Source organism: Danio rerio, chromosome 10 (genome assembly GCF_052040795.2).
Source record: "Danio rerio strain M-AB ecotype USA chromosome 10, GRCz13ab, whole genome shotgun sequence".
Taxonomy (NCBI): Eukaryota; Metazoa; Chordata; class Actinopteri; order Cypriniformes; family Danionidae; genus Danio; species Danio rerio.
In genome coordinates this window covers 9433174-9448516 of record NC_141030.1, presented here as the reverse complement: position 1 = coordinate 9448516, position 15343 = coordinate 9433174, and the positions used below count along the sequence as shown (strand labels likewise).

The window sequence follows — 15343 nt, the reverse complement described above, 5'->3', positions numbered from 1 at the left end:
GGACCACACCTTTAAATTTCTTAAACAGGGCAATTGCTTTGCTTCATAATAAGTTTTAAGTTATAAATTAAGTTAAGCCTGTACCAGAAATAACTGACATCTTTAATATTATTATTAGCACCAAAATTTCAGCTAATGAAATGTATTATGTAACTTAATGTTCTACTGAAAAAAAAAATCAACATATAGGATGGATTGAGGGATGAGGGATTGAAGGATGAGTAAATTAATAGTAATATTAAATTCTGGGTGAAATATTCCATTCAGGACAATTGATAGTGTTGAGTACTGGCAGCCGAAACTTTGCTGAATCAATGTGTTCGCCCTGATGCCATTGGCTGGGGCTTGTTTTTGCGGAATGAACAAGTTCAAATGACATTGGCGAGATTGTGGAATGTCTGAGATGCGATGTTGGGGTTTGTTGGTGCAGAGTGAATAGGCTTTTAGAAAGCAATAAATAAGTAATGAAACATAACTTTTAACCAAATCTATCTACGCAAATCTTGTCTCAAAAAGTTTGCCGTTTAAAATGAGTTTGACTATTATTTAATCTTTAAAAGCCAACAATATTCAAGTTTAAATTCTGTATTCTATTTAAAAAATGCTATTACCCTTTACTTACACAGTAAAAACCAACAAGTTAATGTTTGAGTAAACCGATTGCTACAAACCATTTAAGTTCAAAAACTAATCCTAATGAGTAGTGTAAACTAAATTCCATTTCAGAAAATGAAGCAATTTGATCTCCAACTGAGCACTGTAAAACACAATAAGTTAAGGCAGCTCAAACTGTCTGAGGAAACCGATTGCAACAAACCATTTGAGTTGAGGTATTTAATTAACCCATTATATTCAACACTGAGTTCAAATTTCTTTTCAAATGAGTAGAATTAACTTTCAGTAAACTTTGCGTTAACTACACTCATTTCATTTGATAAAGTTGACTGTTGGAACTTACAGTGTACATACATAACATTACATATACATTAACATAAATATTTTATATATGTTCTTGAAGTAAGACAACATGCTTTACAGCCTATAATCATTTTTTTTATAACTGATTTAATAATTAGAGTCAATATTTTTGTCGAATATTTTATTTAAATTTAGGTCTGTTTTTGTTTTTCTACCACCAATAACGGAATCATCACAGGCCGCCATATGGTCCAGAGTTTGACAACCACAAAACTATTTTTAAGGTTTCACTTCAAGTTTCTTGCTCATACAGCTGTTAAACAGTTGTCAAAAAAGATCTGAACTGAACTGAATAATAAACGTGCCTGTAAACTAGTAACGTGAGTGATCCTCTTTGCCTCGTCTGGAATGTCTACTAGATAAAGAGAGTTCAACCCATGTTTTCTAGGTCATTGTTCTCTGCACTTCTCCTCCAGGGCTGTGAAACTGTGTCTCGTCTTACTCCTGCAAGCTCTTAATGTAAAACAGACCCAGGCCTTTCCCTCAAGAGAAGATCAAGATAAAGGTTAATAAGAGAAAAACTTGCACCAACTTAAAAGGATTGTACTTTACAAAGCAACACAAGCATTCATGTGCATAATTGTCTGTATTTTGTCTGTATTAAAATTCAGTCAAACAAGAGACAAAAATGCCTTCAAGTCTACTCTTATTTAGCATCACCACAAGTCCAAGTTCGTGGAATTAGTCCATTGACAGAGAGCGTTTCAATACAGGCACACAAGTATAAGTAATCTGTGTTGTTTACATCGACTTTTACTACTAAGCCGATTAAAGTGTAAACTTAAAACCGTGGTTACATTTCAAGGGTTTCAGGGTAACTAAAACCAATTATGACTGCTATGCATAATCAGATTATAAAGTATTTTACTCAATAATAATAATAATGAAGACTACATTTTGAGGACCACTGTCAATCTCTGGATCACATCTTATTTTGTTTGTAACTTAAAGCCACTCCAAACACTCCTAAGGGCTTTTCACACTGGATTTAACCCTGGGTTAAAAGTATGTTTCACACTTGTCATTTAAAGTAGATTTTGCATCTCTTTTTACCTAGGGCTATAAAGTATTTGTAAAAATTGCAAAACATTGATTGCTTAGCATCTGACAATCTATTACATGCTTCATATTGACATAAATTGGAAAGTCATAGAAACACTGTGCTCTTTATATATATATGGCTAGAATAGCTCTACTTGTGAAAAATCATTCAGATTGGTTGGGTTTATTTTTTTAGGGAGTGAATCATGTCTAAAAATTACAATAGAGCAATGAAAAAAGTAAATAAACCGTTCTTTATGGTTTTCCAGAGAGTCAAACAGGATTCAAATATAGAAATGTAGTAATGTAAAATAAGACTGTTGAGACAAATCAGTACGTTTCTTTGATAAAGTTACAAATGTTTTATGTTATTATGCCCGGAGGCTTTTCACTTTCTTGAAAAACCTTTAAAATACATGCAAATGATAAAGTTTCACTCTGTTAGGGTTATACGTTGCAATGAATCCACAAACCTTATGCATATTTAATTGTTGATCGACTATAATCCTAACTTAACATTGCATATCTTGCGATGTGACAATTGTGGACACACACATTTTGATATCGATGCCGAAATGTTATACTGTGCAGCCCTACATAATAGTACATTTTTGTATTTATTAGTATAGTATAGTATAGTATAGTACAGTACAGTACAGTACAGTAAAGTACAGGGATGCCCAAACTTGGTCCTGGATGGCCAGTGTCCTACATAGTTTAGCTCCAACCTCCTTCAACAGACTTGCCTGGAAGTTATTAGTATACCTAGTAAGAGCTTGATTCGCTAGCCCAGGTGTGTCTGATTGGGGTTGGAATAAACTTTGCAGGACACCGGCCCTCCAGGACCGAGTTTGGCACCCCTGGTAAAAAAAAAATTATATATATATATATATATATATATATATATATATATATATATATATATATATATATATATATATATATATATATATATAGAAAAAAGTCAAATTGTGATGGAAGATGTCCACTGAAAATCAGCATGTTTCATTCTTACTTTTATAGCCCAAAATGTCAAATTGTAAAAAATAAATAAATAAAAATAAAACAGAAAAGAAAGGATGCACAATAGTGGAATTTATGGAAAAGGTCACATGCTGTGCTCGCCTAATTAATAGCTATGTTTCCATTTACATATTATAATGCCCATTTTGGATATTGCACTAATAAAACTAGCTGTATAGAAACATCAAAATCTGCATTTTTTTTCTTCTTATAAACAACTATTAAAACACACTTACAAAATATATTGCTTGATATTCATCAGATATATGAACTTAGTTCATAAGACGATGCCTGGCAAACAAAAGAAATCTGTGATATTGAAACAAATGGAGACAGTAGAAGTCAATGATTTATTTAAATTACTTAGCCTCACATGTTTACTGCTCCAAAATATTATAAGTGTTCTCTAAAATGAAATATATTGTATTCAATTGGGAAAAGACGTTGTTTTTAATTAAGACATTTAAAAAGAGCATATTTTAGAGCAGTGATCACAATATCGTGAAATATACCGGCCCATGCGTAGTCACATCTGATATTTAAATTTTGTTCATAAGTTCACAACTTTGGTTGGAAACATAGCTATTGACACTGACATTTGAAATTAGAAATACAATTGTGAAACTTCAGCACATGAATATACATGATTAAGTGTTAACCCAGGGTAAATTATAAGCAGTGTAAAACAAGATTAACCCACTATTCTGTTTATCCTGGGTTTAATATGTCCCAGGGTTAACTAGACCAAATGTGAAAAGCCCTCTACAAGGCTAACTGTGATTTCAATTAATCTGTCATAAAAAGGCTGATTATTTGTGTTAATTCAGTTCTCTCAGGCAGTGTAGCATTGACTCTCTTAAGCCTGGTCATACATGTCCAGGGCTTCTTCTAACTTGCCTGTGATTTTCTGAAAGAAGCTGATCTGTTGTTGTAAGAAATACTGCATCTGTGCCTTGAAGTCACGCACACGTATGCAATGAAAGTGCTGGATTTCAGCTAGTGTGGCGCAGGAAATGATGTTGCAGCGGTCGTTAATGCCTCCTCCTGCAGTGCCATCTTTTTCCTCTCCATGTTTCTGGCTCTCCTTGGCTTTAGTGAGGGCTCCTAGACAGATGGAGGTAAACAGAAAGGAAAAGAACCAGGAAAGAAGTAGAGTGAATTAAATCTAAAATGAAAAAAAAAAAACAATCACATCTGCAAAAACACACACATGCACTCTCTGAAAAACTTTCCATTTTGAACACATTAAAATGCAAGCTCATACCAGTCAAGAGGTCTGATTTATGGCTTACAGATCTCTTTGGAATTTTTAAAGAAGAAAATAAATATTCCCTGCACACTGAAATCTCTAAATTCATGTTACAGATCTTGCTAAGCACTATTAATGTATAGAGGTGTGTTACGCCTATTTTTCAAAATCCAGTCAATTCCAGACAGATAAAATAAGAGCATACATTTTTAAATATCCTATTTCATGGTGAGATATGCCTACATATGGAAACTGAGCAACCTGCAAAATTTTAATGGAGTTAACTTGTTAATAAAGGTTAATAAACCACGCCTCACTTTGTCTCCTTAACCAATCACCTACTCCCTAAAAACTTATTTAAGGCAGACCAGCCCTCTAGCACTGTTCTTCTCGTTCTCTCAAACCCACCCTCCTTCCCTCTATTTCCTCCCTTCCTATTAACAATCCTATAACCCTCTCTTCACTACTGGGTTGAGCTGGGGGGGTCCAATCACTCTATCAATATATTACAGAGAAGGTACCCCAACTCTGAGTCTATGGGCATCATCATAGGATGCTCGATCAACCTACCTACCTGTTCACTGTTTATCCTCCCACTTCCCTTCCCATTTATCCCATTGTTCCATTACCATCCCTTTCATCCCTACTAGAAAGTCTAGCTCAAAGTGTGGCATGGTCCATGCTGGTGAACTTCAGATTGCAGGCCTGTAGCCAAGGTGGATGGGTGGGGTGGACAAAAGACCAAAATGTTCCTAAACATAAGCTCTTCTGTGCTATTATATTCCACTATAAATTGTGGAAATAACCCATCAAATGCTATAAGACCCTGCAGAATCTGACATAGATGAAGTCAACTTTCACTATTCATTCATTTTCTTGTCGGCTTAGTCCCTTTATTAATCCAGGGTCGCCACAGCGGAATGAACCGCCAACTTATCCAGCAAGTTTTTACGCAGCAGATGCCCTTCCAGCCGCAACCCATCTCTGGGAAACAGACACACGCACATTCACACACACACTCATACACTATGGACAATTTAGCCTACCCAATTCACCTGTACCTTTGGACTGTGGGGGAAACCGGAGCACCCGGAGGAAACCCACACGAAGGGAGGGAGAACATGCAAACTCTTTACAGAAACACCAACTGAGCCGAGGTTCGAATCAACGACCCAGTGACTTTCTTGCTGTGAGGCGACAGCACTACCTACTGCGCCACTGCCTCGCCCCAACTTTCACTATTGACCTACTATATTGCTGTTAATAGAGAAAACAAGCATAAATTATTCTAATTTTTGGACCTTACAAACAAAAAAATTGACCATATTAAAGGTAATTTTATACTAATTAGGCTGTTGTTGTCATCTATGAATTTTCAAATGTACGTTTACAAGAGAAGCTAGAAAAAAACATGAAGCTCTATTGTTCTTCTTCCTATTATTATTATAATGTTTCAATTGTGTATTCAAAACATTCAAACGGCTACATTCTGACTGAGGAAAGTTGAATGTGCAGTTTGTTATTTCCCTAATAAATGACAATAGGCTACCATTTTTTTCTAATGATATATGATGTAAAAAATATATTTTGTTTTTTCACATTTCTTTACTCTAAATCTTTAGGAAATAATTTAGGTACATCAAAAAGTGTGGTTATGATGACCACAACAAGCTAAACTGGCTAAGAATAGTGCTTAAAATGTAAACAAATTCAATATTTTTACCTCATAGTTGAAAATGAGGTAAATAACTGCAAAAAGTCCACTTTTTGAGAAAAAAAGAACGACCCCTTTCACCAGGCTGACTACGGGCCTGCATTGACTTTGAGTTCTTGTATATAACATAAAACATACACACTGGATGTGTCTGTATTTGAGGCTTCAAAATAACTATGTCTGTGAGTTAAGCTGCAGATCAATGTTTTGTAAGCATTCACATCTACCCTGTGCTGGGGCCCAAAGCTTAGGATTAGAGCCTTCAACACAAAAGCTTTCCCAGTATCAGTTGTTTTATGAAGACAAGCAAATTCTCATACGAAAATACAGTGACAAATTGTGCAATAAAAATCCTTATGATTCTACACTAAACAATGACATCAGTCAGCGTTGTTGCGCAGTAAAGGAAAATTAGATTAGTCAGATACACTTCCCCCACTGAGAAGATGTGGAAAATGCAACAGGGCTGGCATTTTTCCACCATACCAACACACATCTCAAGCTGCAAGAACTTGCAGGCCCCATATGCTCTCTCTTACACCAGAGAGAAATGAGGACATCTGACATACCGCCGATAGCCTGTTGTGATGTGTCATTTGCTCTAGGTATAAAAAGTTAATAAATCTAAAAAGCGAACCATTTTACATCAGCTGCTTGCCTTTGCTATAACACCATGTGTCCGTACAAAAAATATGTTTTTTTTTGTGTGTGTGTCAAGAAAAAGCATTTTTATGCTGATTTAGGTTTCTACTTAAATATTAATCTGACGTATGGTGTGTGTCATTTCTTTAAGCTGACAGCATGCACATAAAATACTGACCTACTGACCTATATCCGCATTTCATGGCATGCCATTCTGATAAGTGGTATTTGAGCAAACACATGAGAAAATTCCCAAACCTTTCTGAACATGGATAATGTCTGGAAAGTTTGCGAGGTGTCCCTGGTAAATCGCTAAAAGATCAGAAATTGGCTCCAAATCCTGACGAGGCTGCTCTGCAAAGTAATCCCCAATGGTCTCGTAGACTTCTCCAGTGTTTGCCATGGCCTTGTTTAGCGGAGATGAGAATACTTGCTGGTCGACCTCAAAGGCCTGACTTAGAAGTCTGAAAGCCTGTCCAACTCTCTGATATTCCTTTTTAAAACCAGTGATCTGCTTCCTGGCAAACTCGTTAATAGTGACGTTGACCTGTATGATGTTCTCATCCATTTTTTTGGTGAACGTTTTGAAGCCCTCCACTTTGTTTTCTACCTCTTGTAAGTCAAGCGGTAAAGCTGGAGGACAGATAGTGAGGAAGAAGTTAGCGCCGACTAAGTCATCCTTCTCGGCCTTTCGCTTGCCTTGCTTCCAGGCTTTTTCATCAGTGCTACTGCAGGTGAGGAAATGCTGGAAAACATCACACTTGGATAAAACAGGATGACTCGTCATGTGATTCATCCACCATATTAAACCTTTCCGTCTCTTAGAAATGAAATCCTCCTCAAATCGACCTGTGGCTTGTTTCTCAGGTAAGTGAGGGACCGAAATGACCGGGAACTTTTCAACAAGTCGCGCATAAAGCCAATCAAAGTGCTTGTATCTTCGATTCACCTGGCTTTGAGTATGACTCGGCGTGAGTCCGTAGGACATATAGCTTTTCATACCTTTGAATTTGGTCTGTTTTGTAGGGTCATCAATAGTGCAAGTGAATGCATACGGATTCTCTTGCCATTCTGGTCCACTCTGACCCATAACTACAAATATTTTGTCTCCATCTCTCACCAAACCTGATGCTTCACCCAAAACAAACGCCTCACCGCCTGACTTTACAAAAGTTGAAAACCTATTAAGATTTTTCCCAACTGTTCCTGTGCTTTTGGACTGTTGTGCACTACCACGTCGAGAAGCTGAGGGGTTTGTGCTGCTGTATCCTGCTTGAGGATTCGCGCGTTTTTCAGGTGTTCCTCCGTGTTCCTCCGCCGTCCCGCTGTCATCCCAGTCATCGTCCCAATCCTCGTCACTTCCTTGGCTCGTCTGAAAACTGAGTCGCTGCTGTTGAAGATGCCCCTGGTATACAGCGTGTGTGGGTGTTGATTCGTTTGAGGTGTCCCTCCTCTGAGGACTACTTTGATAGTAATAGTCCTGACTGGCGGACGTCCCGTTACCGTGCAGTGATGTGTCAGCTTTTATAATCTCCACGTATGATGCAGGGAACAGCCCCGTCTCACCTCTGCTGTTCGTGCCCTCCAGCCAACCATCGACAACCTCTTCACTACATAAAGTGAGGACTTCATTTTCTGTCACAGATATTTCGCCGGGATTTTCTGAGGTAAAGTCGTATAAAGCTCTCGCTCTGAGCGCCATAGTTGTGGAAACGCTTTGTAAACTCGGTTTCCAAAGTTACAATATGTTCCGTTCAACCAGCCTTCTCGGGAATTTACGCTCTTTGTTTTTTACCAAAACACGTCGAAAACTTTTAAAGACATTATCCCGTCAAAGCAGTATCAAATTCCTCCCAGAAGCGTGTTGAAAAAGTGGGGTTTGGGTACGCCTGCCTCTCCTCGCTGAATGCGCTCTGCGGTCCGGGACAGAATAATCGAGGGTGGAGCCAATCAGAATAATCAGCCTGGGGTAACGAATAAACTCAAATGCCCCTTCATGGAGAATCTGACTAATCATCAGTCTTTTATGATCAAAATGTTATCTTACATGTCAATGTATATTAATGTCCCATCGTTTCTGCTTCATTTTATTAACTTTTTATTAGCCAGCTAATATAGGCTACGTCTCAGGATAAAATAGCTATTTTAATTCGCTATATAATTAAAACATTTGCTAATTTAATAAAATGTAGTAGTAGTAGTAAAACTTTATTGTCCTTGACAGGAAATTTGTGATGGTCATCGCCATATTGTTGCAGAAATTCCATAAAACAAACAACAAAAACAATACAAAATACAGTAATTACAATAATCATAATTCTAATTAAGATAAACTCTTGTTCAATAAACCCACTGAAACTGGAACAAAGGATTTCTTATGTCGGTTCAACCTACACTTAGAGACTCTATATCTCCTAACCAGAGGGAAGCAGTTCATAGTGTGTAAACAAAAAATAAAAAATAAGTTGGATCATTCAGAATCCTTTCCACCTGATTGAGGACACAATTCTCATATAAAAATTGAGGATTAAAATATTCATCGCGCCCAACAATTTTCCATCTGTCTTTAAGAGATGCATCAACTTAGATTTACAGTGTCTACAGATAGGTTGCCAAACCGCACTGTGATACCACTTGACAATGCTGTAAAGATCAACTTTATAAAACAACATCATAAGCTGCTTGTTAACTCCAAATATGTAAAAAAAAAAAAAAAAAAAAAAAAAAAACAATCTTCTCTGGTGTAAACTAGAGCAAACCCACGCTATGTGTGTATTCCATGTAAAAGAACTGTCAATGTAAATGCCCAAGTACTTATAGGTCTCTGACTGAGGATGGTCGTGTACAACCACTTGATGACGGTCACCTATACACTTTAAGTCAAATACCATTTCTTCAGTTTTCTTAGTGTTTATTTCTAGCATATTTATATCACACCAATTAACAAAGCGGCTAATTTCTGACTGGTAGATAACACTTAAATCATCATTCTCATAAAGGAAACTTAGTATGGCTGTGTCATCAGAACATTTAAAAAATACAATTCTGTGAATGCTAACTTGAACATTCATTTGTAAAAAGTGTAGAAAGATTGGTGAGCTGACAAAGCTTAGTGGAACCCCAGTACGACTGTTCCTTTCCCCTGAACAATATTTTTAACCTTTAACCTGAGTTCTATTTGTTAAAAATGAGAAATACCATTTACATATTCATGTGTTTATATTCAGTTCCATCTTTTAAGTTAACAAATGCAGTTGAATCATATTGAAAGAGGAACTAAAGTCAAAAATACAAACAATGATGTCGAATAAAAAGGTAATTATATATTTTTTGGCCTGCATACTTTTTAAAATGTTATGCACTGCATCCAACTGCCAGCCACATTCATGGTCATTTTAAAATAGACACATAAGTATGAAACATTAAACATGACTATCTTGGATGAAAAAGTTTAAACTGCTGTCCAGGGACAGTGATGGTGTACAATGGGGTAAGTGTAAATGTTTGGAGAAAAGGGGATACGAATGCAAAAAGAAATCAAATAATAATAACTAATTTAATTAATAAAGAGATAAAAACATGATTAAAATAAACAATAAACATTTATCAATTTGAATAAACAAATAGCCTAATAGCATTGAATAATTAAATTACCATAATTTTGTACTTAAATACATATGTACATATACAGGTGAAGTCAGAATTATTAGCCCCCTTTGATTTTTTTTCCCTTTTTTAAATATTTCCCAATTTATGTTTTACAAAGCAAGAACATTTTCAGAGTATGCCTGATAATATTTTTTTTCTTCTGGAGAAAGTTTTATTTGTTTTATTTTGGCTAGAAGAAAATCAGTTTTTAATTTTTATAAACCATTTTAATGACAAAGTATTAGCCCCTTTAAGCTATTTTTTTGATAGTTGACAGAACAAACCATTATTATGCAATAACTTGCCTAATTACCCTAACCTGCCAAGTTAACCTAGTTAAGCCTTTAAATGTCACTTTAAGCTGTATAGAAGTGTCTTGAAAAATATCTAGTAAAATATTATTTACTGTTTCATGGCAAAAATTAAAATAAATCTGTTATTAGAAATGAGTTATTAAAACCTTTATGTTTAGAAATGTGTTGAAAAAATCTGCTCTCTGTTAAACTGAAATTGGGGAAAAAATAAACAAGGGGGCTAATAATTCTGACTTTAACTGTACATATTAAAAAAATAAGATTTAACAGGTGAAATTATTATTTTTCTTTGGATTATTATAAAATAATAGCATATGATTTTTATTGTAGGACTATAACGTGTGAACCTTATAATTGTGTATAAATCATACGTTTATTTTGTTAATTTAGGTCAATTAATATATTAAGAAGTACATTATAAAGAGATGTGTATGTAGAGTGCATATGAGTGACTGTCTGTGTGGTATGTTTATTATAACTAATAAAGTTTTATAAATGTTGGGAAAAACCTGTTTAGCCTAAACCCCATTCATTTGTGTGTTTTACTTATTTTTTTTTCATTCATGTTTCACATCACTGATAATGCTCAGTTGCTATATTTCTAAATATTTGTCGTGAATAATTCAAGGCTAGCGCAAAACAATCCATTATGAAAGAAACGGATCTCAGATTACACAACTCACTGTGGGTCTTCTGTCAAACTTCTTGGAGAACAATGCACCATTCTAACCAGCAGAGGTCACCATCAAACAATATCTGGCACAGTTAGTTCCTTGTCACGTGATGCAAAGGAACCTGTAGCCTCACAGCTTTTAGATACCATCTACTATCACGTGATCGCATTCGCAAAACTAGCACGTACACTCCGTCATCATTAGTGTTAAACACACGCTTTCAGACGTGAAACATCGGCAGAATTTCAGTTCGTTATATAGAGAAAAATTTATACTCTCAAAAGAAGTACAAACTATAATTAATTTCAATTCATGCTGGATGAATGAACGTAATATTCAGCGTGACAGTGACGTCACGTCGTGATGCTCGAGCCTCCGTGGCTCCTGATCACACAACAAACAGCGCCTCACTCCGCCCACACCATTAAACTGTATTGCACTCGCTACAACAGCCCTACACGCTACACTGCTGAGTCCGAATTATCGCGACTTATAATCACCAATAGTCATGTTTTGAATGTATTGGAAGCCTAAAGCCGTTTATCAGGACTTGTTTTATTTACATAACCGTGCGTGGGACTTACAGAGGAGGAAGAGGAGTACAGAGCTAACGCTGCTTGCTAGCCGCTTTATTCAAATATTATTTTTGACATCCGAGAGGCGGGGAGTCTTAAGCCAAAGCCGTGAAAAAAAATCGAGACTTTGGATGCATTCAATCAACGGCAGCGTTTCATTTCATAGTCGCCTTGACTCGGGAATTTTGTTTTCCGGAGAAAACAGCAAGAAGCTATCGAGGAATTACATGGATTACCTGGTAGAGTAGTCTTTTCATTCTTTCTGAAGATGGCCAGAGCCTGTTGGATCAGGTGTTTTGTTTTCATTGCTGCTCCCACAGTTATCAGCCTAGTAGTTCTGTTCATCATGCAACTGTTACATTTATACAAAGTACTTCGGCGATGTCACTTACAGTTTCTTGTTTGTTTTGCTTACAAACTAACAAGCCAGTGTAGATGGGGTTCCCAAAAAGATATCAGTTAAAGGTCTTATCTTATATCAAAACTTTGGGGCATTTCTGTTGTGATAATAATAATTCTGCTTTTGGAATAAAGTGGATGGTTCTAAAATTATGAAATTGAGGTAAAGTTGGTTTTATATTAGCACATGTGTTCAGTGACAACTTATGACATGCTCCTTATATTGTTTACCATGGTACTTAAAGTTTAACCTGAAATAACATGCAAGTCTGATTTTAAAACAGCATTAGCACTATTTGTTTGATTGTGAACCATGTTGTACGTGTCATTGGTTGCTTATATGATTTCACTGTTTAGAATTTGCAAATAATACTTTTATTACATTATTAAGGAGATTGTCCGAATATAAAAACAACTTTACCACAATATTAATGAATGCAGGTTGATAAGTGTATAGTTGTAAGGTAGTTTATTTTAAGGTAAGACCTTTTAAAATTATGATGTGTTATGTAAAACTTGTGCATCTAAAGTGACAGTTCACTCAATGAATACGCTGTCATTATTTACACACCCTCACGTTTTTCAAAATCCGTGACTTCCACTAAACACAAACACAGTTATTAATAGCAAAATAGTATTTAATTTCCTGATCTGGAAATAACTGCAGTTGTCAAACCAGATATTGTAGTTAGCTCATTATTATTATTATTATTATTATTATTATTTTACAAAGCAGCAATTGCTTTATTAAAGTAATGATGCTTTTTTGGTCATTTGTGGAGCATGACAACACAGTCCGGTTTCACTTTCGTTTTGTTGATAGGAGCAGCTTGACATTCTGCTAAATGTCTTCTTTTGTTTTTTCGTTGTTTGACAGTTATAGCTGTAAAAGCAGTTTAGGGTTCGTAAATGATGACATGAATGTCATGTGAACTGCTTTTAAAGCCATACAGTGCTGCACAATGTATCGTTTCAGCATCAATATCGCTATGTGATAATTCGCAGAAGACACAACTCTAGTGTACGCAATATTATGTTATTTTATAATTTATCATTTGCACGTGTTTTTGATGCCTGGAATTGTATAATGATTTTAAAAACATTCAGGCATAAGAAATTGCACCACTTGTGAATTTAACAACGATTCATTTCAATGAATAATTTTAATTTTTATCATTTAATTTCTGTACTTGAATACGGTTAGACTTTGGAAATAATAAAACACTTTATTTCAATTGTATCTTTTTCTTGTTTAAATTTTATTTATAGATTGTTATCCATGAAACTACTCATATGTGCAAATACAGAAATGCACTACAATGGTTTCAATATTGTCAGATTAAATCAACTTTTTTTGCAGCTTGTCATCCAACAGCTCGTTTAGTAAACTCTATATAAATTCTATCTGAAACCATGTGCTGATATTCACTGTTACTGTCTTTACAGACAAAGTGCGCTTAAAAATCACCTTATATTAATCGCCCATACGTACAAATGATGTGGTTCTGTTTTAATGAAATGAATATAAGATAGGGGCATAACGGTGGTGCAGTGGATAGCTTGATTGCCTCACTGCAAGAAGGTTGCTGGTTTGAGCCTCAGCTCGGTCATTTGACATATCTGTGTGGGGTTTGCTTTGCATGTTCTCCCTATGTGCATGTGGTTTTCCTCCGGGTGCTCGAGTTTCCCCCAAAAGTCCAACGACATGCAGCATAGGTGAATTGGGTAGGCTTAATTGTCCGTATGTATATGTGTAAATGTGAGTGTATGGGTGTTTCCCAGTGATGGGTTGCAGCTGGAAGGGTATCCGCTGCATAAAAAAATATGCTGGTTAAGTTGCAGTTCAGTCCGCTGTGGCGTCCTCAGATTGATAAAGGGACTACGAAGCCGAACAGAAAATGAATGATTGAATGTATATAAGAAGAACAAACCAAAAACTAGTCACAGTGTCACAAGATGCGACCATAAAAAAGGCAGAATGCTCAAGTATGCCTGTTTTTCCCTCATCATAGTCATAGTGTGGCTAATTTCAGTTTGAAACAGCAGTTGGAAACACATCGCCTTGTAGCAGATCTTTGTTTCTGTGTGACGGGAAGTCCTGGTGCTGTTTTGACTCCTCAGATGTACTGTACAAACACACAGCTGTTTTGTTTTTTTTTGCTTTCTTTTGTATCTTTAGGTTCAGTATTTAAAAAAACAGCGTGAACTCTAAGTCAACCAGAACTAAATGTATGATTTATAGTTTTAACCAAACAAACCAAGAGAACGCATCTTTTCATTTACATTTGATCTGGAAATCATACGAGCACATCAACGGTCACATGTGTTGTGATTATCTTACATTTATTATCAGCTTATTTGACCTCATTGTGAAATCTTTCAAAGTCCTTTTTTGCACCATTTGTGCTATATAATTTGCTTACAGTATTCAGTGTGTGATCATACCAGCTTCACGAGTATGTTGAATTGGTGCCCCTCCACAGCGTGACTGAGTTTAATTCCGGAGCCAATAAACTTCTCGCACATTCAGAGCTTTGATACTTGACTTGGACATATGCAGCGAGGTCACAGGGGTGTTTCCTTTGGGATGTTCCGGTTAGGATTCTCAGAATAGAACCATTTCCTCAAGAAACAAAGTTGGAAGTGCTGGCGGCGGTGTGAGGATTAAGAGCATGCTTGATTATGTAAGTATTTTTGTCCGGATAAAGCCTACTTTTAACTTTGGTTTAGTAGGGACAAGAGGATGGCGTCAGAGCTCTTTTCTAATGAGGTTCAGGTTGTTCTAGTTGAAAGATCATAAAATAGATGGGGCCCACAAACGTCTACTTTATGAAGGTAAGACTTGTTTTTGTTTCGCTAGAATGTGGAACCTGGGTCGGAGTAAAACAAACCACATGTGCACACCAGTACAAACATATCTGTGTCGTTAAAGGGATAGTTCACCTAAAAAGAAGATTTGGTGTTAGTTTACTATTGACCTCAGCAGTGCTGGGTGAGTTAATTTAAAAAAAGGTAATTAAATAAATAATAATTACATCAATACAATTGTATTTAAATGACTTAATCTAAAATAAAAATTAAAAAAG

The 15343-nt window shown here is 35.9% G+C and overlaps 3 protein-coding genes across 10 annotated transcripts in view; 2 read left to right on the top strand and 1 right to left on the bottom strand.

Moving 5' to 3' along the window:
• tctn1 (tectonic family member 1) overlaps positions 1-15343 on the top strand; it is an 845382-nt gene that overhangs the window by 129808 nt on the left and 700231 nt on the right. The gene's annotated exons all lie outside the window — the stretch shown is intronic.
• snx18b (sorting nexin 18b) lies at positions 3374-8541 on the bottom strand. The gene is given in 2 exon segments (NM_001015063.1): positions 3374-4146; positions 6906-8541. Coding segments are annotated over 2 exon segments (1692 nt in total). The 5' UTR covers positions 8350-8541; the 3' UTR covers positions 3374-3898.
• The window catches only part of arl15b (ARF like GTPase 15b), an 80101-nt gene continuing 76450 nt past the window's right edge, over positions 11693-15343 (top strand). For 3 of the 8 annotated variants that reach the window (XM_087270166.1, XM_087270164.1, XM_087270168.1), the window contains exon 1: positions 14695-14941. In XM_087270166.1, coding sequence (XP_087126292.1) covers positions 14930-14941 — 12 coding nt within the window. In that variant the 5' untranslated portion in view covers positions 14695-14929. Of the gene's footprint in view, positions 12098-14694; positions 15093-15343 lie in introns of those variants that run through there. The other 5 variants (XM_087270162.1, XM_087270161.1, XM_087270163.1 and 2 more) reach the window with 4 other exon arrangements.